The following is a 26,373-nucleotide window of genomic DNA, read 5'->3' on the forward strand; positions in this document are numbered from 1 at the left end:
GTAAACAGCCCGGCGTGCATCCCGGGTCCATCGTCGCGACGATGGGTTTTATATCTCCGCTAGTTGTCAGGCCAACGAGTTCTGCCTCGTTGGCCACCGCGTATAATGTCCACCGTCAATATAAGCTGTCGGATGCTTTTTCCTAAATTGACAGATTTTCAATTTAATCAAGTTCCAATCTAATGGAAAAATGCCCGATCTATCGGTCGCGCGAGTAAGTGCGCGCGCGCGCACACACACACGTATGTGAGCGCGTCTGTGTGCGTATGTGCCGACGGGGATGACATACACACCGAGAGAATGTATGGCCGGCGCGCGCGGAGGGGCCAGATTGAAATAATACTTTTATGTTTAATCGCAATCGAGGAGCCTGCCCGGCGACGACGCGGAACCACCCGCCGATCTCCGAGATTAATCTATTGATAAACATTCCATCACTCCGCGAATATCATGTGAGAGAAATAGACGACCATCGATAGAATATCTCGGCATTTTATTCTTTTTACTTCTTCCATTTTTTTTTCATTCTTCTTTTTGCCACCCATTTCCACGTTCGTCGTTCTGACCGCGTTGCTTTACGGACGATCGCCCGTCAAACGTACGTTTTTATTAGCTAAATCTTTTGCGACCGGCAAGTATAATAATGCGTCATAAAACTGAGGATTTTTTTTTATGAAAGTGCGACTATGCGAGTCTCCTCGTTCTTCGATCGTTGACGCGATTGAACATAGGTTTCATCCACACTGGTCATCCACGTTAAATCATAATCGCACAGTAACGACAATTTGTTTGCACAGTAACGCAAGAACATTATCTCTCAAATTATATCCTCTCTGCAATCGGAAATGCGGAAAGAATAGAATCGTCGAGTGATTCTCATTGATATTTCTATAGCAGCTTATTATATACAGCCAGCGAATATCATTATATACTGCATGTAAATAAAACCATAGTGCGATAACCAGATTTTTTTACGACCGATCAAGGTGTGAGGTATCTCAGCGAGTCAAAAGCCGACTGCTGGCGCGAGATGACTGCTTCTCGCCGGATTCTAATCAGAGACCTGTGCGGGAGGAGGGTTTCGCTCAACAATAATCATAATAATTGTGAAATCCGATCGAAATGCAATTGACTCGCTGAAATGAGCCACCGAGGTAATGAGATCCGATCCGTCTGGGTGTTCGCGACTCCCCTGAATCGTTTACCTTCAATCACTTTCTTGACAGATGCATTTACGGTCGGGACTGGTGGCCATCAAGCTGGAATGCGCCTTAAGGCTGGTTACGGCGTATCGATCCATCGGACGGTCAACGCGCCGGATTCAACTACGTGAAATTTGCGTCTTCGGATTCGAGAGGGTCTAGATAGGGTCGCTGCTTCTGCGGCAAAGCCTGTAGATAGTTTAGCAGGCTTCTATCGTGTGACCGGTGAAATCTTCGGGACCACGAGTGGAGGAATATTCGTGACGATGCATCCGTCGAGCGTTTAACGGTTTCCGGTCCGCAGATGTGTCTGTGAGATACGCGAATATTTGCATATATATGCACATTACTGCGGTCTTCGCGAATGCAAAGGGTGCTCGATCCGTTTCGAGTTTGCGCTTCTCTAGCATTGCGCGATATGTTCGTTTCGTATTTTTACTTATACATTGAAAAAAATGTAATTTTACATGAAAATTACATGTCCATGACTAGAAAATTACCTAAATATGATTGGAAATTTACAATTTTCAGTAAATTTCCAATCATATTTAGGTAATTTTCCAGTCATGGACATGTAATTGCCATGTAAAATTACACGCATTTTTTTCAGTATACTTTACATTACGCATTTCCATGCTTGTAGAGCGGCCCATTTGTTTTTATTGGTCATTTTAATACTTTACTTCGCGAAAAATTTCGAGCTGAGAATATATACGCACAGTTCTTGACGAATCTTTTAGCTAATGTCTTGATTGTGCGGACGACCTTGCGCATCTCACAAAATCTCTGTTTGTTCTTTATATCTTTGTACTTATTAGCGTCGCTGAATATCCATTATTCTGCCGGGAAAGAGAGATATTCCGCAATTAAGAGGAACGGCTAATGGCACTGAGGGGGTCGTTAAGAATACCGCGTTCAAAGGTCTAATAATTTATGATTGTCGAACAGAAGTTCGAGCGACTGTGAAACTCTCCGCGAATGAGCTGCCCGCGATGAAATCACGGATAAATTATTCCGCTGATATAACACTCTCGCGCATCTTCGTTCATCGATCGATTCCGTAAAGTGTGCGAAATTTATTCTCGATGTTTCCGATCGAGAAAATTAACAATGTCGCTACGATCGACAGTCGTGGGGGAATTTTTTTACGCGTAAAATACTGGACGATGATGATCGATCGCGTCAGGAAATTCCTCCTTTTCGTCGCCACGTATTTTGCGACGGAAGCGCGGACGGCATTATTATCCGTCCTGTTGTTACGTGCACCTGCAGGATGTTTCTTTTTGCCGGGAGCGAATGAAACATTCTCCTTCCTTTGCGCGTAAATTGCACGCTTCGTTCTCAGATGCAAGCCGGGCATTAAGTCCGTGCGTGGAGTCCAGCATGGATACCGTGTTTGCCGACGGGATAATAGTGTAATGGATGGACAGGGACAACGAGCTCTAAACGGATGAGAGTGCCGTTTTCGAGACTCTAGTCGAGACGCGCTGTCGTCGTGTCTAGTGTCGCGGTTGTTCTCCTCCGTTCGCTTAATTGGCATCATTGTCGAATTCTTCGTAGAGTTTAATTCTTTGCGTTTAAGAATATCATGCGGCTTGTGTTGTGGCAATTAAGATCGTAAAGTGACGGATCAACGCAACGTGACTTAATTATATGATTATCAACAAAGCGATTTGCGTCGAGACGCTAGAAATTTGTTGTAACGTAGATTTACGATAGACTTACAGATTACTTTTATATTTGCTATGATATCTCTGAATGAATGGTATTGGCTTATAGATTACATTTACATTCGATTTTTAAAACTAACGAGAGACGACTCTGTAGAAAGTCGATAAGTGAGAGTTAATTGTCCTAAAGGAAAGTAGACACGTTTGACGACTAGTAATCCCCGGACGCTTGTTTGCTAAAGTTTCCCTACTGGCTAGTCCGATGTGCAAGCATCGACAAAACTGGTCATCGTTCATTGAAGCGGGCACATATAAGCTACGTGCAAATATTTTCCGCTTTACGATCGCACAGCTGGAGAAGTCAGGATTTCCTCATAATACTTTACCGCCTTGTTCTAACGACTTACAACTACCGTTGCTTACAACTAATTTCACTACACGAGAAATAATTAACGACCGATTTGTCATTCATTAATGAGTTTTCGCTCCGCTTGTCCGCATCTCCGAATCGAAAAAGTCTTTCCTAATTTTTATATAAATCTCATCGCGGTATTTCTCCGCACGAGTAAGTTTTACATTAATATCAATAAATTCATGTAATGTTAGTAATAGTATTTATAAAATGCGATTTGTTTGCGATTAACATTCAAATTACTTTTAATACCGAAGATTACTGATCAGACAGATTTGATTGAAAAGAGAGTCAACAAAAATTATTTTATTCTATAGTTGGAAAATTTTTGTATGTAATACTTTAAAAAATGCATACACTATTAGAAATTGTGATTTCATCTTTTCGATTTATCCATATGATTTTTGCTACTTTGTTTCAATATCTCGTAAACAAAAAACAAGTTGTGTTACGTTAGCAGGCGATCGATCGCTTAATATGATGATTAGTTTCCTGTTATTTACATATGAATTATAATATTTTTATCTGTCAGTTTGCAATCGATTTAATATAACTACAAAATGTAGCATTCAAGATTGTGCAAGTAGCCAGACTAACAACTTTCTTTTCTAATAATTACTTGATATTTAGATATGTTATCGTACTGTGATCATGACAAGAATCTATTTTATACACTACGTATAAATTGTGCATTATATAATTCTATAGAATTAAATTCTACCACGAGAATTTTGGTTCCCGGATATTAGCGAATGTTACATAATCTCTTGACATAAATCGACATACAAAACTGCCATTGGTTTAACGTCTGATATTACCAGATCTAAAAAAAGATTTTGTTAAATAACGTTTTAAAAAATACAACACACGTTAACGAACGAAATCGCGTACACCGACTTTATCATTTTCATGGAAGTCATTCGAGTACATTTTGTTTTGTACGTTAATCTTATACAGACCAGAGAGATCATTGGCCGATTTAGGTTGAGATGCGTCATGGCAGCTACTTAATCATACAATTGGTTGTCATTGACACACAAAACCGTTAATAACGACCATCTCGATCATTGTACGCTTTAGCACTGCTGTAGCGATATCTCGATCGCTTCAACTGAAGCATAGGTCGAGCAATCGCCTAAGAATGCTAACCGACAGAAATAGGCCGTCGGTATCTTACATAGTAATTAACTACTTGCTACATCAAGCTAAAATATATACATTACGCCGAAATAATTTTCCAGGCACTGTACGTTCGTTTTTGCGGCAGTAATTGTTAATGCTTGTCATGCAATGTGTTGCGATTTCCGCCCAAATGTAACTGCTCGGCGAGCAAAACACATCGAAAATGAACAATCGAAAGCAGTTAGCCGATTTCCAACATCAATAATCGACGAGAGGAATTCCTGCGCTTACCTCGCTCTTGAGATTCAATGGCACATCGCAGGGGGCGTCCAGCTCTGCCTCCGCTTTCACCTGATGAGACAGCATACTGAGGCTGTGCCGGGGCGGTACGGCGGTCGCCAGCATGTTGGAATGCTGCAGATGCTGAAGACGAGACTGGAGATGGGGCTGGTGGTGATAAGGCGGCGACAATTGGGTGTTCAGAGTGCGAAGATCAGCTGGCGGGGAAGCGGGCGCAGCAGTACTGCTCTGTTCCTCCTCGGCCGAACCCTCCGCCATGTCAGCCTTGCATCCCGGGGACTCGTAATCTGCAAATCGACCAAAACTCTCGGAGGACCGTTCTAATAGCGGGCGCGCCGCCGCGCAGCTCCTGATAGGACGCAATCCCATTATAGTGCGAATATAATTCGTGCGTTTCGATTCAATAGCGCGAAACGGTTGCGTCGTGCCTAATAACGATCTCGTATTTTCGACTTAATGTTATTTTATGAATCCGAGTAAATCGTAAAGGAATCACGTACGTGCGATTTTCATTGTGAATATAGAGCTCTCTCTCTCTCTCTCTCTCTTATTAGAGAATCTCTAGATATAATTAAATATAATAATCAAATATAATTATACGTATATTTCAACAATTTTTAATGACTATAAAAAAAACAGGACAGCTATATGCGATACTTTTCTTTAATAAAAGACGAACGAAGCAATTTTCCACAAAAGATGAGAAACCTTGTTAAACGATCGATATTAATTTCGATTGCTTTTGGTTTTTCAAGAACCAGGAGAAAAGACGACACGCGAGATGCTAATTAAACCGGCGCGACGTGACTCGCGGTATCGCATCAGCCATATCGAACGGCAGCGCGTGCAGCTGTTAAGAATGCAGACGCTGGAAATTAGAAGGAGGCCCGTTCATCTTCCAACTTCAAAGCAAAAACATTTGGTCGGAGCATCGCATCGGATGAGAGGTAGAGAAAGGAAGGCGTAGCGACGCGAGAGGCACCGAGGGAGATTTCAGAATAAAATCGCTGCGACTAACGCGCGCTACCGCCCGCAGTCATCTCCTGCCTCCCCCTTCTCTCCGCATTTATCCGCCTAATTATTTTTATCTAAGCGTTCAGTTAGTAAGAATTCAAGGGCAATGAAATCACACTACCGTCTGGACAGGCCGTTCCCTCGTCGCCTTCTGCTCGCGTCTCTCGTTTCTCTACCACCACCGCCACCTCCACCGCCTGCCTCGTCGCGCCGCGGCGGCCGTCGTATACTTGGTGAACGCAACTAATAACATCTGCTTCTATTTTTGTGCTGGCCCGAGTCCAGCGCTTTACTTTTTAAAAGCCGCGCGCCTATGACGAACGGCTGGATGGATCATCGAGCGGAAGCCCGGGCGTGGGGGGCCGAGAGTGAAACGAGCCGGTTATTCTGGACAAATTATTGTCAAAGGGCGAGAAAACACCTTCTGCCTGCGAGCTACTTTGTTCCTCATAAAAGGCGTTTTATAATGGCCATCGTAAAAATATTTGATGCTGTGCTTTAAAACGGCAGCATGTTTATAATAAAAGCGTTAAGTCGTTGGGTACCAAATAGACCGCTCACAAATGCAAACTCTGGTGTTAATGTCGCCTGTTTCCTATAAATATGGGTGTCTTAACGCGCTCGCGATATGTGGCGTCGTCTACTTAGCGACAATTGTAAAAGTTTCTCAAGACGCTGAGATGATGGAATGAGAGCGAGAAAAACGCGCGTTTTTTTTCTGCGCGAAGCCGCAGACTGCCACCGATTGCTGTGGCTTTGAACTTAAAGTGATTTATACCATACTTCACAAACTGAGAAGTGAGAAAAATAATCAAGATTTATTTTTGCGTCTGCTTGACATTGTTCACCTGTTTTCATATTATTTTACTGCAACACTTTCAATTCATCGAGTAAAGCACAGTCATCTTCAATATCCACAAATTTGAAATAATGCAAACTTTTCCAACAAAATAAACTATTTCTTTTAATATATTTTTTTTAATAAAAAATAGAATATTTATTTCAAGATAGAAAGGAAAGCCTACTGTTCAATAAATATTTCACGATTTCTAAAGAATATTTTTTTCCTGACACAGACAATACGATCTCTTAGCGTTTTGTATCAAAGTTACATATAAATACATTAGTTAGATGATATGATATTTTTAAATATATACATTAAGATAATTTATGCTGAACTTTTTAATATGAAAGTTATTTTCATATACTTTTACTTATTATATCATGGAAATTAACAATGACATGTATATAATATTGTGGAAAGACAAAATTATTATACTTTAACAGTCGTATTTGTCACATCAATTAAAACGGTAAAATAAATCAGTCCCTATACAGGAACCGTAGCTAGGCGAAGAGATCGCATCGATCATCGCTACGAGGAATTAATTTACGCAACGTGCAACGAGAGGAGCTTTGCCGCTAATTAAGCTGATTAATAAGCATTATTCGATTTTTGTGCCATGGAAGCGACTGCCGATAAATGGCTTGTAGGTTAATTCTCATTGATGCCCGTCGCGAAGACAAAACTGTCATACGATAATTTTATCCTTAGGCGTTTAATATATCTTGACAAGGAAGTTAATATTATGCGAATGCATTAGAATTAATTATACTTGAAGATTTCGGATTTTTATGATAAAATAAAATTTATATACACATACGTATCTGGAAAAAAAAAATCTTTAGAGTATTCAATCTTTAAACATTTTTTTCACATTTTATAAGAACGCGCCACCGGAGCAAGACTGTATGCAACCTATTTTTTTTCCGTTTGCAGTCATTAATTTCCGTCGGAATCATATTAATCGCTGTAGGGCTGCGCCCGTGAAATTACTAGACGCTTTAACCACCGGCTGTCCAAACCGAATTCGTCCGCAGCGATTATTATATCGCGTCCTGAGGTCTAATGCCGGGTATTCCGAAAGCTAGCCAATTAGTATCGTCGATTTGGATGCTTTAATGAGAGTGCGGTTTCATTAGCGTATCGCATCGCCCTCACGGTTTGTGATTTGTGAAATAGAAGAGGAATTCTTAACTGGACGAAGATATCGCGAGTGATTATAGCGCGATCGTTCAAACGTCACCATAGCCGACCGTTTGAAAATTGGTACCTTCATCGTGCGACCTTGAAAAATGCGTTATTCGATCGAGATCACATAAATCTTTCGAAAAAAGTAAGAGGCTACCCGCAGGGTTCTTCTGCAAGATATTCGACATACAAATTAAATCGGGCATTCTATACGCGTACGGGTAATATTTTATGTTCCGTCCAAACTACTCTGTTTAAAATTCCCGATTTCTCCCATACGATCGAGTTATCCTCCGGAACGACAAAATGGATTTCCTTTCGCATCGTATCGCCAACCTTCTTTCAACGACGACTTCTCCGGTAGTAATCACTCGCTGAATAAATGGTGAAAGTCCATATAATAGGATGCGCGATTAATACGCCAAGGCGCATTGATATGAGAATCACTCAAGGATCTCCAAAAGCAATTAAAACAGGCGCGTTACGCACGATGCTGTCATCTGATCAGACGCGACACGATACGATGCGTCCTTTCCTACCGTGTGAGGAAGTTTTCGAAGCCTGGCAGTCATCCACCCTCGGGAGGAGTGTCCTCGGGCGACACCATTTCCTGATTTTGTCGTGTATCTTTACATTCTTCTTTCTCACTTCTTCTCACGTCAGTCAGCCCGTGTCCTTCTTTCACATCTTGCTGTTAGCCCGCGGCATGCATCCATGTCGCTATAATGCGCCATTTCGCATTATAGTTCTATAACCGACATCGTCGACGACAACGACGACGACGACGACGACGTGGAAGCAGCGTCAGCGGCAGTGTGCAATTAAGGGGTTGATTGATGTTAATTCAAAGGGTAATTAAGAATGTTGCGCATAAAAATCCAGTAATTTATGGTCATTGGGGATAATTATATGTTGACCAGTTTGTAATTGCAAGCGCTTTGTGGTATAGCGCGCCGCATACGCGTCCAGGGTTCACGGGTAGCTACCTAGTGCGCGATGGAAATATGTAAGTGTGTGTGTGCGAACCTCTTAGAGCGTGTGCGGGCGGGGATATACGGTCTCAGATCGCGGCTTATTATAGGGGCCAGTAGATAAGGTGGGTTTAGAAACAACCGGGCGCCTCTGGCCAGCAGATAGTTTCTACGTAGCCGCCAACATTCTCCTCTTGGTACGACGCCGCTCCGGGCTATGGAGGTGTGTATAAACCACCTAAGCCGAAGCCTCCAAGGCAGTCGCGATTTACGAGGCCGATTCCTAACCGTCAAGACGGCAGTTTTAGAATTCTATGCCCGGTCCAATTCGCGCCCGACGCGCCGCGACGCGACGCACAAATCGCGGTGCTGCGTGTCTGGGGTACGCTCTCCGTGTGCGGTGTTCAAGTCGTCGCTATAAATAACTAAACGCGGATAATCGCCATATGGCCACGCATGCAACGAACCACTGACCGTTTCTCCGTAGCACTGACGATGCTTCGCTTTCGATTTCCTGGTACAAGTCTAGTCATCGAGAGCTTTTCGCTCGAGCCGCGAATTGCGCGTCAGTATTTCTAATTTCGTTTTTTGAAACGGTGACGCAGAGGGAATTATTTAAATCGCGTTTGTCTAAATCCTTGATAAATTCCCCATAGTTTTAATTTTGAAATGCTCAAAAAATAAGATTTATTTAAAAAAAAGTCCGATAAAGAGTCTTCAATTCATCGATATGAATGAGAGGGGTGAATAACATGATAGAAGAGAATGTGGTGTAGGTAACCCTCCTACTTAAAACACTGCCAATAAAAAGATCCCAGCGGGACCAGTTGGCAACCGCCCATCGCGACATTGTCCTTGCCGAGTCTTTTTTTTTTCACGATCCCGTAATCGACCAGGCGCTCTAATGGCAAAGCATAATCGTGGCTTTGTGGCGTCTAACCAAACATTAATGCTAAAGAGAAGTAAGAAAGGAACTCGCGCGCGCGCACATGAACGTGCTTGTGTATGGTCGATTCGGATTACCCGATGGATACTCGCGCCAGTTTGCTACGATCGAGCAGTAAATGCAATATAATAAGCGTACGATAGATTAAACCGCTTCGTGCTACCCTTCTGTATAGCAGTTTCGCTTCACCGGCACGAGCGAGCATAATTAAGGCGAGCGTACAAAGAATCCGGCCGCATCCGTGTTGGTTAATTCGCATCGACCTTTAACTCGCGTACGTACATAGGCATATCGGCTAAGGTAATGGCCGTTTCGTGCGATACCATTCTGTCAGAAATCCGAGGGGCTTTGTCCCGAGTCACGAAACGCAAGGATTAAACTGAACAGCGCGCCGTTAATGCGACTGTGCGAACGCCACGTCGAGATTGACGCTACGGTTTCAGAGTATGCGTGTCGTAAGAGCGTGTGCGTGAGCGCGTAACGCGCGCATCGTCGGGCGCGAGAGTGCCCATAAATCGGCGCCGAAGGGGTTCGGCATCAACACGCGTTATCCAAGACGTGATATTTTACGCCTCCGTCGGAATTCCGCTATTACAAACATTTTGCATTATTCCGGTGAAATTCTTTTTCGAGACGATAATCGAAGCGAAAGCTAATCCCGTACACAGAAATGAGTTCACTGCACGAAAATAGAATTGTATGCGCGAAAAGGTTCTGACACAATGACGAACGTCTATTATTAATCCGTGTCACGTGGATTAAAAATGCTATTTCCTTATTTTATTCAGGATAATCACGTGATTCGACATCGCGTCTAACGAGACTGATAAAAAGCGTCACTTTACGCTAAAACTTGGCATCGCGACGCAAGAGGAGAATGCCTAACTGCTCCGCGCGACGTATCGTCGAAGACGCAGGAAGAATATTTTATACTTTACGGCGCCGGCGTCGTTGAGGTTTTGCCGGATAAAAAAAAGTGTCAGCTCTCGTTGGCTAAATCAGAGCTCCGAGTGCATTAAACTCCGTGAATTACCACAAATAGAACTTTAACCGCACATGCCCATTATAATGGCACCCCCTGCTGAAGATGTATTTACGTACTAAACCGTCTTCTCGTGGCTCACGCTGAGTCGTCGGAATTAACATCTGGCCCCAAAAACACGCTACACGGTTCATTGGATCTCTTTTTTTCATTCTTATAGAACTAACTAACTGTTCCACTAGAAACGCTTTCGATTTGCAGACGAGTGCACCTTCTTGCTCTTGAAATGGTTTAATTATTCCTACTTATTAAAAGACAAATCAGTTAAATGTTATTATACAGTAGAGAAAATTATATTGTAATTTTTAAAGAAAAAGGAAAGAAGAATATGAAAGAGGAATGAACGGTAACCTAAAGGATTACTTAGCCTTCTTGATTCATTGGCGTTTCCTCCCTTTTACAAAAGAAAACATTAGTAGCGTGTTGGAGACAGAATGATTTTGAAAGTGGTTTTACATGTAAATTAGGTCTATTAAAATATCAGAATATAGTTTAGCCGACATTTAAAAACACGAGGGCTGAGGCAACTCTCTATCCGTCAAATCGTAAGCCGCTCCGAGCTATTACGTGCGTGCGTGTTTCTTCATGAATTATTAGAATTAATGAGCTCGCGCACACATTGCTTTCTTTCTACTATGTTGCGAAGGCCAATCATAAATATGCCGCCGGGGAAATTTCGGAGTAACAAAGCAGCATTACTTTTTTACGCCATAAAATTTGTTAAGTCACTAACGTATTTCATGTAAATAGTATAAGTCAATATAATGTAGTATCATTTTCCAACAATTTCTTTCGCCGACAAATAAATATTTGCGAAAATAAAGAGCTCGAGTTTTCTTTCGTAACGTATATAAAGAATCGACAGAGATAAAGCTAAAAGAAATTTCGTTGTGTACTCGCAATTTACATAAGCAGTAAGTAATTATTACCGTTAGGCAGCAGCGTGTGAAACGACGGATAACACTTTACACTTGACACGCCGAGTTCGCAGCAAAACTTTCTTACCCGAAATGATTTCTGAGTCGATAATCGATGAAGATTCTCGGGTGGAAAACAGAATAGCACGACTGTAAAGCGAACTGGAAGTGGGTAAAGTTGTAGAACGAAATGTTATCGTGCGCCGGATTGTCGGCAGGGGTTGAACCGGGTGAAGGGGAAGCCTTGAATGGGGAAGCCAACGAGAGCGGGAGCAAGGGTGGTGAGAATAAGAGGAAAGAGAGAAAAGAAAGAGGGAGAGAAAAAGAGAACGAAGAGAGAAGCAAAAAGATATAAGAAGAGAATTCATTTTCTTGACCTCGGCAACAAATATAGTAATCCTAGCAATCTTTGATTTTGATTCTTTCTAATTAATTTGCAATAAGAAAATTCTCACTGATTTTTTCTCCATAATAATAAGTAATCTTCAATAGTTTAATCGCGACAATAAAATAATTAAAATCTTCCTCTCTCTAATATTGATTAAAAGAAAAAAAGAAAATAAATATTCAGTACTTCTTTATGATTTAATTTTTGTCGTAAGAAATTGTTGAACATTTATCGTTTTTTTTTTTACAATATTACGTATAATATGTAGCAAGTTTAAAACAAAGTCTCGCTGAAATTCGGCATCGTTTAGTCAAGATGAAACGCCTCGCTTTCTTTGTGTCGATTCCAAAGCGCCAAACTCCAACGATATCGCGAGTCAAGTGTTTCCTTTGGGATTTTCTGTGCTTTCAACTCTCTACGTCTATTCCCACCGACAATGATTCGCTTGGCCAACCCCGACTATCTCGCTTCCACTTTCAGTGGCTAGAATTTACCGCTCTCCCTCTCTTGCTCTCCGACTGCTTCAACCCTCTCTCTCATCAACCCTCCGTGTTCCCGAGGCGGCAAGCAAAGAACTCTCCTACCCTCGGGCAGCTCACACTGATTTTCCACCCTCGTCACCCTTCCCATCCACCACTATCACCCCCTCTTCCTCCACCTCTGCTTCTGCCTCCTCTCCACCCCCAGAGCTCACGCCGTCACTCGTAGTCACGCCACCAACACGTGCTCCTGTTTACCTCTCCGGTCATATGGTCGGGGTGGTAACGCGATGCACATTCAACGACATTGCCGTTTAATCACAAAAATATCTGCCAACATGTGTCGGTCGATCGAAAGTTTATGCAGATTAAAAATATTATAAAAATTATTTCGTCTGAGAGAGAGAGAGAGAGAGAGAAGTAAGAATGAAATGGAGATGTAGATATATATATAAGTAATGGGGACATATTAAAAATTCAGTAGTGTAATCTCATTACTTATGAACCATTAACAGATCTGTTATTGGATTTTATTTTGAGCAAACTTCGATTATTTAATTTAGTATACTTGATGCAACGTTATACTCGGATTATCGATAAATAGCATTGTTTCTCAGACAATTTATATGTGTAGTAGAATCAATTATTTTGTCGGCGATTGTCCCATCGCGCAATAAATTATTACTTTGATATATAAATGTATATAATATACATATACACACACACACATATATATATATATCTTTCAAAATCAATATTATTTCCTTTTCGAAACGTCACTAACTTTTCAATATATAAAGAGAAATAGTAATTTTCTTCGTCAGAAATCTCAGGAAATTATTTATTAATTAGCCAAATAGTTATGAATTCTATTATATATTCCTCTTAAAATAAAATTATTTCTTCTCTCGAATTATAAATTTAACTTTTACTATAAGCATTTTAATAACTATAAAATGCACTCAGAATAAATGATAATATTATATCAGACATCTTAAAAATAATTTATATCACATTCCTATTAATCATGATAATTACTTGTACTATGACTCTTATCTGATATAATATCCACGTGATATTTCTCCGCATTTCTCCACAAAAGATAGTAAAGACTAAGAGAATCCTATCCGACCGCATTACGTTTACATGCTCAGCCGATCCCTTAATTAGCATTTCCAGGTCACATACTTGACGTAGACGCGAGTATACGCGGGCGCGCATAATTATCGCGCTAATTATTAGTACGTAGCTAAGTATCTGGATGAAATTATCACCGAGTTGAAGTGAAGCGTACAGAGAACGAAACGCTGTTTTCGATCCCCTGCTAGCAGAATTCCCGCGTGACCAAGCTTTGGGAGAGGAACTTCCTTAATTACCGAGATTAACTTAATGATATCGAGCCAACGAGTACCGCTCACGAGGCACGCAATTGCCGCATGTGCATATGCGTTCGGCATGGAAATGGACAGATAGATCTCAGGACTGACTTCTCTCTCTCATTAATTTTACTAATCGTTCTAAATCTTAATATGATTGTAATTTATTCAGTTTTTATTAATATTAAATTTAACGTGCTGATATTAAACATTAACAAGCGTAGTGGAAAGATTCTGTCGTTTTGACAAGATTGTATCCGATTGCTTTTTAATTGTCTCTCAAAGTTACGACATGAAATACGTAAAATGTGAAATTAATTAATTTCCATTCCTGTGTCTGTTTTTCCGAGGTCGATCTAAACGCGCTTACACGCGCGTGCATGTGATGCATGCGCAGGCGCGTCCGTGCACGCGGCTAATCGGTGTGCGAACGTGAGACTACACACGTGCAGCCGACCGAGCGCGCATTTAGAAGACCCGTCTAATTACCGAGATTAGCCTGGGTTTATAATAAGCAGGAGCGAACTCGTGCCTGACACTCACCTGAGGCGATCTGTGACTGATGTATTTGGGACGTCGTCCTGACGCGGATTTATTTAGCGGTTGTTATTTATCTCCGCCACGGTGCAATTCCGTCGCGGTCGTACCGATCTTCACCGATCAGCCGTCTGTCTTGCCCTCGTTCCTCCTCCAATGCCGCGTTTACACCCCGCTGACCCGTCTTAATTCCTTTCGAGAGATCCTCCTGCCGCCTCCTCGTTCGCAAGTTTCACGATCTTCCGATAATTTTCTTACGGCGAATATTAACAGGCCGTTCTGAGAGGAGTGGCGGATCGACGTCGAGAAACGGACGATTCACTGATACATCGGCCGCCGGTGACATCAGCCTACTTAATTACAACGGGTAATTGCGAGTAATTAGGAGTGATCAAGAAGCAAACAGTTAATTGCTCGCTGCTTCATAAAACACTGCTCGATTGATCCCTTTTCGTCTCGTATCTGCCTAAGGCGATATTCGTAATTAAATGAAACTCGGAAAACGACAAATATTTTGAAAACTTTTGACTTTTAAACTGTTTTCTGGATGATTAAAGTGTTTTGAAAAAAAAAATAGTATTTTCAGTTCAATCCTTGACACGGGACGCGTCACCCGACAGATAACTAACAGATAACACGATTTTCTGTGTAATGTACTTTTAATTATGCTATTTGCGCTCATCAAGCTATACACTTCGTAGTTGTTGTCCGTAACTTGTAATTTTGCGTTGAAAAACACTGACGTGTCCACGTGATGATCACGCGCGCGTCGTAATTATCAGCGCACCTGTCGTGATAATTAGAAGCTTATTAGAACCGTAGTCCTTGTTTCATCGCTTTCTTTTGTTCAACTATAGCATATATTCTATCCAAGATTTTTTCTCGTAGCCAGTAGATCGGTCTTGACACACGCCAATATCGTCAAGTCCTTTAATCGTCGTTTAATTAATTTCGCACCTATTCTGCGCACTTGTCGCGATTTAACATTTCCACGCATTTACTCCTAATTTATGTTCGAAACGCGAAGCAAATTGGAGCGATTGTCACGGCCACAGTGATTTAAATAGATGAAATGGAGCGACGCAACTGTCAATAGAGTCTTCCCGACACGTTTCACTGGTCAACTGTCACAGAGTTCACCGCGCTTAACTAACCCGTGAGGCGCACCGAAAGAAGTCCCACCCCTGCGGCCACGTGCTGATAGGCCGGACAAATCGGCGCACGCAGCTGCAAGTTAAACTTTCCTGATCACTCTCTGATCCACGAACACTAGCTTTTCACCAACACGTCGCGGATGATCCTTCGCGATGATTCCCCGCGAGGGAAGTGTCGATCGTTCGATTCCGTCTGATTCCTCTTCTAGCGATTAGCTCGAGTTTTCCCAAATAAAGTTCTTCTTCAATCGACACTGTGAATGATCCAGATCCAGATCTCACGTGGGTTCAGTGTCTCGGAGTAGGCAGTCGATTCACTCCTCTTCGTGTTGTCCTTGCTTGGCAGCGTGGTCGTGCACGTTGCACGATTGGAGCTCGACGCGAAAACTCGGACCTGAACCCTGACGGTCCGCAGTCTGGCTGCGTAGTGGCCCCGGCGTACAACCGAGGGAAGAACAGCCCGCCGTGACGACTCTCCCGCCCGGTGGATAGTTCCCGTAGAAGGGGTAATGGAGGCGGTACAATGGGCGGTACCGATGCGCGGAGGTGGTCCGCGAGTTACTCGCGAGATCCCGTTGTTATGATTGTTATGAGTGTCCGAGCTGCCTCCCGCGATGCACTTTGGGGGTGGTACAGCCGCGAGAGGTACCTCTGTCCGTCTCTGTTTTTCCAGCATGTTCGCATCTCGCTCGCTCTGTAATATAACCACCACGAGCTCGAACGAGCTCGTAACCGTGATGCAAATCAGCCCGACGGGGCTGGTGAGTTCGCCGGCGGGGATACCCGGGAGGAGCGATCGGCACCGGACTGATACGGACTCCCGGAGAGTCTGCCGAGGGAGGAAAGAAGATGATCGGCACGTAGGTATAGTAGTGTGATTTTAAGAACTAATCGGAAAATTGAGAAATATTCCGGTTAAGTACTGTTTAGAAACTTGATAAGAAGATCGCTAGTATCATTGGAGAACGCTTTAGCGACATCGTAGTAAGAAAAAATTAAATAGATTCGCTTTTAATTATAAAAACTTATATTTTTATCATTGTTTATGATCGGTAACATTTAACATGGAAATAGAAAAATCTCTATTCATAGATATTCGCTAATCAAACTAATAAAACTATTTATAAGGAAAATATATGAATTTAAGAATAAATTATAATGTAAAAGTTTTTCTTAGAATGTATAATCTATTATACATGACATAAATTACGAAGACATCAAAGATTCTGTAAAAATAAACAAATAAGGCACTTCCATTTTAAATATACGCAATAATAGTAAATTTTTTAAATATCTTCAATGAATGAAGATCTTTTCATTAATGTCTTTATAAAATAAGAATATTTCTCATATGTATCTAAATAAAATCGTTGAAAATTGTAAGAAAAAAAAGTTACGCGTATCGTTTTGTATTCGTAGATTTCGCGACATTTTAATAAATAAAATTGCTTAATTTGAGGACAAAATACACTCAGTTTGATTAAAAGGAAAGTTTGATTAAAACATTAAAAATGAAATTACCTTTTTTCTTCTTTCTTTATGAGTATTGGGCGCAATAGGTGCATAATCGTAATGATAGCAATGTGATGACAAGTATTTATGATGACATCTTATTCATAGGAGTATTCAGGATTTTTTCCCCAACGGGAGGGTGTTATGAATTCTGTTAACATGTAAACAGCAATTTTCTGAGTTAATAAATTGCTTTTTTGAATATTTTAGAGCTTAGAATGTCTTCTTCTTATTCATATTTTTGATTGGGAAAAACATCAGCCTTTGTCAATCATAACTTTTAATCATAAATTAGGGGGAAGGAACCCCCAAACCTCTCCTTCCTGGATACACCTATGATTTTATTATCGTAATATATTTTATGTATTATATCTAAACTGAGGAAATTAATATAACTTCTATCATGATAACGACATCTCACTTCAATTGTTGCTTAAAATGAGTAAGGGTGCTCATGAGATTGTAACAGAAACCTAACACGGGATAGGTGCGTATCGCGGAAATGGCAGTTCATTTCTACATCAATTCCTGTCACGTAATTACAAAGTTTGAATTACTTCAGATCAACCGAATATCTTTATTAATATCATTAGATTCACTTGGTTATTAACTTTTATAGACAATTACAAGTGCGTCGGAACACGACGTTCTTGCGCATTCAACCCTCCGACGACGTGACCAGAAGGGCACCACGAGCTATGAAGTTTTAATGACGTTTTAACGACTTAATATGAGAGTTTTATATTAAGTACACTGTTTTCAGTAAAATCTGTATGAAATACAAATTCTTTAATGCTATTTTTAATTTATTTAAAATACATCTGTTATAAAATATAAACAATTTGCAAACATCTCAGTAAAATTTTAACACCAATGATATTTTAATATCCCATTATTATATTAAAAGAGTTTACAAACTATCTAGGTAGATAACGTATATTGCGAAATTACTATTATGAAAAATATAATGTATTTGAAAGACTTGCATTTTTAGTGACACACGAAAGGATTAGAATCATAATTTCTACAGCTTTCGCTAATCCTAATTTATTTTGCCTGTTGCGTGTGACTTCAATATCGAAATTCTAGTTCCGTTATAAATTCTAGTTCTGTTCTTAATTCCAAATCAGAGCGAAATCACTCGACATGATTTGATTACAAATCCATTCCGACGCGTACAAAACTGTAGGCGTACGAATGGAAGTTACACGCTGCACGAGCTGGAAGGGTGCGTTTATTAAGATAGAATTTTACCCCTTTCCTGCCTATGTGCCGCCCTCGCCGACGCCACTGACACCGTCCACACCCTCGGTGTTTTAATGCTCTCCCCTCAGTTCTCTGACGTCAACCCTGATCATATTCCGGCATGATTCGAACCTTAGACACGATTCGAACGACCCGTTAGTTTAGTTTAAATTTCATTTTTTTGTCTTGAAATTTCTTTCGCACACTCTAAATTTTTGAGAATGAAATTTCTCTCCAAGAAAAATGATAAATTGCGCCAGTCCGGCAAGAGTGAATCTCTCTCTCTTTCTCTCTCTCTCTCTCTCATTTCGCTTCTTCAAGGAGAGAATTTCCTAAAAAGTCAATTTTAGTGATTAATATCTTGCTTCGCGAGACAGAGCGACGCTTTTTTCTGTCAGATTCGTTCGTTTTGTGCAAAAACACGTTGAATGAGTCTAATTTTGTCAAGAATGGATATAAGGGGGGCTTAAATTTAACATTTACTTTTAGTCTCTCTTTTCGGAGAGTGAAATTATTCACTTTTCGCAGAAATTGAAAATTGACTCTCGCTTGCTTGGAGTGATTCTTCACTCTCTAAGAGTGAAAATTTTACTCCTGCCGGACTAGCGCAACTACCACTCTTCGGAAGTAAAATTTCACTTCAAAAAATTTAAAGTGTAGTTACTATTAATAAATTCTAATACTCCTTTTTAATAAAATCCTAATACAGTTATTTAATATATTTAAAAATTGGTTTCTTCCTGTATCGATTATAAAGTACACGGAATTAGTTATCATATTCTTAAAAAAATCTAATGGCAAACTTTTAATTCATTTGCTCAGTAAATTACAATCCGCTGGAATAAAAACATTAATCAATCTATTTGTCGTGTAGTTATGGTGATAAAGAAGTTGGATTAGTTTAAAAATTTGAATATTGTCAGAATAAATAACGCGAGTTATTTATATATATTCCTCTATAACTAATACAATGAACAATCATATTTGCTATTTTTTAAATCATTGTGAGATTAATGATAAAGTATTTGAAGCTTTGTATGTGTGTGTCTGTGTGGGTATATGTAACAAGATATTTTAATTAACAATAATAGACAAGAAGGGGGCTATAAAAAAGCCGAAACAATAATTTTAATCTTCGAAAAATAATAATCAACATTTTAAACACTACAGACATTTCGACACCGATCGGATCATTATCAATGTTAAATTAAAATTGAAATTACAACATAAAATTAGTCGTTATGCGTACGATATTATAATAAGTGAAATATGAAAATTAAAAAATATAAAGTTACTGTATCCTATTCAAAAGTCCATATGTTTTATGGTTCCTAATCGACAAAAGTGGTACGTCTCTGATTCTATGACGGAAATATTAGTCATCCGCAATAATTATTAAATGCCCTATTAGGTGGATTTCGTTTTTATATATAAGTTCTTAATAAATATGAGCCAAAAATACAAATTCAGATCCAAATTAGTCAAATAGTAAAAACACAGTCAAGATTTAACAGTCAAATGAAATAAAAAAGAAGCAATAACGCGATATGTATCAAGAGACGTTGTAATATAAAATCAAGATATTTTAAAACTAAACATGGAGAAACGCTAGACTTAGCAAAGATTTATAGCCAAGTCATAATTTTAAATAACTACTCTCCTTTAATCCTTTCGTTAATCTTATCTATTTTAAGAAACATCACTGAAAGAACTTTATAAGAGCGAAACCATTAATATACAGATGTAGAGTCACATTATCACGAGGGTCAATGAAATTCAACGCGTGTATCGCGCTCGTCCTTTTTTCCCCGACGAGCGTGTACGTCGACCTGCGTCGAGCATCGACGTAGAAGAAGGGAAAGTCTCTTACACGAAATATACGAGGAAATGAATGAATACAGCCGTCCTTCTTCCACCCAAAGGTCCACGTGCTTTTCACATATAACTCGTCCCCGTGGAGGCAGGAGTGTAGCCAGCTGGTGGTTGAAGTTGTAGGAGTCGGCAGGATGTGGGTCTCTACTCTCTCGCCCTGTTCCTTCTATCCCGCTTTCCCGCAGACGCCCCTCTCGCTCGTACCGTATCAGCGACACTCGTCCCACTTCCTGCAAACGTGTCTGTCCTTTTCCTGCCTTCCGACGATCTCCCTCGCTCTTTCTCTACACGCCGCCGACTCATCCCCCGTGCTAGGGTGCTTCGTCTTTCTCCCCCGTCCCACCGGATCGATTAAAACTACAAAGTGTTGCCTCTCCATCCGTTGGTACGCTCATTCGTGGTCGACTACATTGCTCTGGCACTCTCCTAGCGGCACTGGGTTACCATCTCTTTCCCAGCTCTCTTTCTCTCTTTCTTTCTCTTTGTTTCTCCACTCGCGTGCTGTCCCGTCTTTTTCCTTTCAGCTCCACCGCCGTCGTCTCTTTTTTCGTCCTTTTATCGGAGGATCTCCGTATTCATGGGCGTTCGCTTCGCTTCCTGATAATCCCCGCGTAAAACTTCTCTGTCCCGTCGGGATTGCTCTCGCGCGCACTACTTTTCCCCCTTTTGCTCGCGTGAGAGGACATTGGTCGTGCGCCACTTCTCACCTCCAAGTTTTCGTTTCACGAATATAAAACAAAAGACTTCTTTACATTCATTTATTAAATTAATGATTGACGATAAAAGATATCCTCACAATAATACGATTTGAACATAGATTTCTTCGAACTTCTTTTACCTATAACTTTTGTCGCTTTACATATGTTTTGTTTTACTTATTTCTTTTCTCAATTTCGGATTTAAATGTTTAGATTTATAATGATAGGAACATCATGCTCGTTTAATTAACGTTACTAGCAACGAAATAGGTCTTCGCCAATCGGTTTTCGGCTAAGTGCAGCCTCTTGCATAAAAATCAAACATATAGTCTCTGTGGTAGCAAGCCAGGAAGATTAGTCAGATCTTCCTCCCGGGTGAAAGGTAAAGCGCGATTATATCCCCGGGGGCCTGTCAGTATCCTTCCCGGAGCCTTGCTCGCTTTAAGTCGCAGCAACGTGGCTAATAACAGAGTCAGTGAAGCCAAGCGGTCTTTACGACCATCTTCCCAGAAGTATAAACCCTGGACCCTCGCCACCATTCGTCCAGCTACGTCCCACCTCTCCTGGAACATCGTACGGGGCCGCGAAATTTTGCAAGGGCTAATTAATGCGAAAGGCCCCGACAACAAAGTTGCTCGCGTGATCGCTCTCTTAAGTATCGCCGCCGCGGCCCGACCATGTTGGAAAACACGAAGAAGCAAGTGATCCAAGAGAATTAAGACGAGTAAGAATAGAGGCGCCAGGATGAGTCGGAACGGACGAAATAATGATCCTTGGCGACGATCAAGGTGAATGTTATGAATATTGTCACGAATATATATAAGATCCTCGCATGTTCGACTTTCTTTATGCGCCCAGCGGATGCAATACGGGCCGCAAGACGAAGATGAAGCAGAAAAAGAAGAAGTAACATGCTTCTGGCGGAAGAACTTCTTCTTTGCGTGACCATGTAATGAATGGCGGGAGATTATTCTCAAAATTGTTTTCTTATGTCGCCTCCAACTGCGCGAGAAGAAGCGTTAGCAGGTGTTCGACGGAGATAATGCTCGGAGATGAGCACTGTGTACAAGGCAGATATTTCGGACAGAACTATCTAAAGGAACATCTCTTTGTGATCGTTTCCCCACTGACCGATAATTTCGCACCTCATTGTTGGATAATAACCGTATAGCAACATTGTGGTATCCTTTCGATACCCACTTCCGATCAAGAGACTTTTTCATGCCGCAGCGAGGAAGATTTCACAAAGCACGAACTTCGTGGGACACCGTGGAAGTTGAATATTCCTTTTACATTTGCTGTGCTTTCTTTTTACGATGGTATTGAATTACTGGGTGGCATGTAGAATTTCTTTCTTTTTACTGCGCTTCTAAAAAATTTCAAGTGTATAACTTATTCTTTATTTTTTAATATTATCATAATGTCTTTTCTTCGATAGTTCTGTTGTTTGATATAAATACAATGCACAGATATATAAATTTATAGACAAATCTCATTTATCGCAGATATTAAAAATTGATTAGACAAATTTCTTTATAATAATCTCAAAAAACAGTCTCATATCATGCTTGCGTTTACTCTAATACGTATAAGTCAGTGCTGGGATTTACTTGCACATTTCGACCGATTTTCAGCTTGGTTCCCTGCCCTTTACTTCATGCCGATTGGCATTTAGGTTGCGCGCGGGTTGGTGAAGTAAGGGACAGGAACCAAGCTGAAAATCGGCCGAAATGTGCAAGTAAATCCCAGCACTGGTATAAGTTATTACGAAACTTAATAACAATGCGATAAGTTATAATGCACATTATAAATCATAAGTACCGCAACGTGTAGTATACTTGTAAACGATAAACAGGATGAGTTACCCGCATCTCCCTCTTTGCAAGAAGAAACAAAGAACGTAATCTGAAGATATCCGGTGTAACGCTTCAGTGTGAAATTTTAAACTGATGTGAAATCTTGTTCAACGGTTGTGAGTTTAGAGAAACATATTATTCTATTTAACACGCACAACAGGTTAAATAGTTAAATTTTATATAGTTGAAATTAATTTTTACATTATATGTATATGTAAAAAAGTAAATATGTAACATATTCACTTTGCACAATTATTTTTGACAGGAGGGGGGTCTGTTATATGTTAATTAATCGTAGGCAAACTTATGCAACTAATACTGATATACTATTAACTTTGCATCGATAAAATTAAATTTTTGATTGAAGAGTTATTTAGCTAATTCTTTGTAACTTTTAATAATTGCTATAATTTATAACAAATAATATATATATATTACAAGAATATTTTGTACAATTCGGCCCATTCATTGTTGTAAGCAGGTGTCAATTATTGCTGGGCTTTAATGCATTCATTTCACGCGCTATTTGGTTGACGGCCCGCATTAATTTTGTCCTCATTCATTCGGCCGTTCTTGAAGATGTTCACTCCATTGTTCATCGTAATTCTCGTTATTCTCAGCGATCGCAGTATTTATGGTACATAGTGTGTGACCAACCGGTCAATACTTGCTAGTCAGTCGAAGACGAGTCAGCTCGTACCTTCACACCGCTTCCGGACAATATTTAGCCGCGCTTCCCTTCCCAGTAGCTTCGATCATTAAACGTGCGTATATAGCCTCATAATATTGCAATCCGCGGCCATAATTTACGTCGTTTTATAGTTCAAACTGCAACCTACGTAGGCAGCGACGCTCAAACCCTTAGAACGTGCTATTCCTATTCAAATTGTACTGGGTGCTCATAAAGTTTGCCAACTGTTTCCTTCGACGCCAATGCCGACGCATGTTAAACTCATAAGAGAGTATTTAATTCTACGCCATTAACACTATAAGTTTAATTAAAGAAGATGGAAATAAATTTTTAAAAGTAAGCATCAGTCTTGTTCGATATTTGAATTCGTAAATATTTGTAATTGTAAAGAAGGAATTTAGTATAAAATAAAAATAATAATTGTTTATTCTAGTAAACAGTACATTTTGTTTGATTCGCTGACAGCTAATGAACGTCATGTCTTGAGAAAGAAAGATAAAGAGATAGAGATAGAAATAGAAAGAGAAAGAGGGAGAGGGGAGGGAGGGAGACAGAGAGAAGAATTGAACAAAATGATTGTAACACAGTTTTCATAAAGCAAAAGTATATTCAGTTTGACAGTTCATAGGCAATTCACGTTGTGAAACTTACATTGTTTCCTCTCACAAGGAAAACACATGGAACGGAACTCGTTTACATACAGAAGTCAAAGAGCTTTCAGGAACACCAGTTATATTCACGAGGGCTTATATGAGTGCGAGTGCCGGTGCCTCGAGAATTGAGATATACTGTTTTATAGGGAATCATTTGAACGCGGAGGGAGGGAGCTCTTTTATGAAGTTACCACGAAGGAGCGGTTGCTTGGAAAGTGGTTACTTTTAGCGGCGAGTATCTGCTTTGCCAGTACGACCGTTCGCTCCGGGGACGAGTAAGTTATTACTAAAATTACTGACGATCCGACGCTCGCAAATCAAAATTCGCGCTTTCTTTGTTGAGATGGAGATGCGCGAGTCGAGCGGCATTGTTAGAATTTATTGCCAGCTAAATGCCACGGTTTCGCAAAAGAAACGCGGGAATAACATCGCCGACTGTAACTTGTACCTGAGAAAAGTGCATGTCTGTATGCCTAAATACCATAAACATGTATATTGATAATTAGAGGAAGCAACGCAATGATTATTGCACCGATTATAAAGCTGCGTTTTCTAACCGAGTTCTCGGATGCGTGCTCTAAAGACTTCTCGGTAATGCTAACGCGAATAATTTCTTATACTCATCACACAGTATTTCGACTATGATTATGTTTCGAAAATTTTAATGTGGCAAACGTGACTGTATTCATTTTTTAATAAGTTATTTTATTCTTTTTCCAACATAATTTTTTGGAGAGCTAAACCAGAGATGAAGATGTATGTCAGGTATACTTAGATAATTGAATTGTAAGAAAAAAATAGATCTTTCATAATTTTTGTCATTTCTTTAACAATCTCAAATGTGTGACAAATAAAAATATATATATCACATAGAAAAAATTATTTTTCTATGTGATATATCTGAAGTATTTAAAAAAATTTTTAAAGAGTACTTAAAAACCAAATACAGATCTAAAAATAAATATGTCAGTCCATTAAAATAATTATATTGATTCAAATTGATTGCTAGAATATCAAAACTGCATTTCTGCAGTATTATCATTATGCTTGAACGTTTTTACATAATTATTTTGATGATCTCAACAAAATTATTTTCAGATCTGTATATCTAGATAAATATAATTTTTAAATACTTTAACAAAACCATTCTTTCCGTGAAGGAATGAGAATACACATTAAATCTGTTACGAGTTAACAGGTTAAATTTAATAAAGCTTATTTCTTAAAGCTCCTACGTTTTTGTATATATTCTTTTTTGTTATTTTTGAGTATTATTTGAAACAATCTTATGGTTGTATTAATTATAACATGCGAAAAGTGCGGTACTCCAAGTAATGAGAACATCTATAAGGGGCGCGGTGATTTCATGGGTCTACAGGCCGATATGCGGCGCACGTTTTGACGAAGGTCGAACAACCCGTACTTGTCTTTATGCGTTTCGCTGCCTACGCTTGGAGCGAACCAAAATGTCGTAATTTCGCTTCGAGCTCAGTTTTACTCGGACGCCCGTCGATGTATCGCCGTACAACGGAGAAGGTGAACGTCAGTTTCAGGGATTTTGTTCAGGGGCCACGAACGGAGAACGCCTGACCTAATTTACATACATATAAAGCGCATTCGATGTGTTTTAGAGGCCGTAAATCGACGCAGCTACGCGAATCGTTAAACCCTTCCTTGCCGCAGTACTCCGACAATGCGTGCGGGAGAGAACCCCCGTAGATGATATTCTATACGTTAGTATAATGTAACACTGACGCGACGATTACACGGAAGCATTCGCCGTCCTTCTCCGGCTTGTCACGCGCATCACGCGCGTATCTATATACAGGGTGTTTCCAAATTAAATCGCAAAACTTCGGGAGCGTGTAGAGGAGTAAAAAACTAAGAAAAAAAGTCCTATAGACATATGCTCGTTTTTGCTCCGTTTCAGAGAAATCGAAAAAAAATGTTTACATTTCTTGCCATATCTAGCACCGACATATTTGATTACATTTTCCACTTTCTGTTATGAATTTGTCAGTCGCTCTTTGAAAGCCTTTAACAGTAGATGAATTTTGTCTTTTGCAATATGCCGCGTACGTATTCTAATAGTGAATATGCTGATATGGTTTTTGTATACGGTTTCTGCAACGGTAATGCTTTAAAGGCGGTGCGAGAATATGCACGACGATTTCCAAACAGAAGAGTGCCAAACCGAAGAGTGTTTATGTTGACATTTAATAGATTGCGAGAGACTGGATCATTTTCAATTCGACAAGAAAACAACCGATTTCAAGCAGCGTTA

General features: G+C 40.1%; 1 protein-coding gene across 5 annotated transcripts in view; it reads right to left on the reverse strand.

Moving 5' to 3' along the window:
- Positions 1-26,373, reverse strand: part of pdm3 (POU-domain protein pdm3) — a 158,945-nt gene that overhangs the window by 98,688 nt on the left and 33,884 nt on the right. For 3 of the 5 annotated variants that reach the window (XM_018452819.1, XM_018452818.1, XM_018452815.1), the window contains exons 1-2: positions 14,415-15,749; positions 4,698-4,993 (exon numbers count right to left, since the gene is read on the reverse strand). In XM_018452819.1, the coding sequence (XP_018308321.1) occupies positions 4,698-4,964 (267 nt within the window). In that variant the 5' untranslated portion in view covers positions 4,965-4,993; positions 14,415-15,749. Of the gene's footprint in view, positions 1-4,697; positions 4,994-8,778; positions 8,823-14,414; positions 15,750-26,373 lie in introns of those variants that run through there. The other 2 variants (XM_018452817.1, XM_018452816.1) reach the window with 2 other exon arrangements.

Source organism: Mycetomoellerius zeteki, unplaced genomic scaffold, assembly GCF_001594055.1.
Source record: "Mycetomoellerius zeteki isolate Tzet28-1 unplaced genomic scaffold, Tzet1.0 scaffold35, whole genome shotgun sequence".
In the NCBI taxonomy this organism is placed as follows: domain Eukaryota; kingdom Metazoa; phylum Arthropoda; class Insecta; order Hymenoptera; family Formicidae; genus Mycetomoellerius; species Mycetomoellerius zeteki.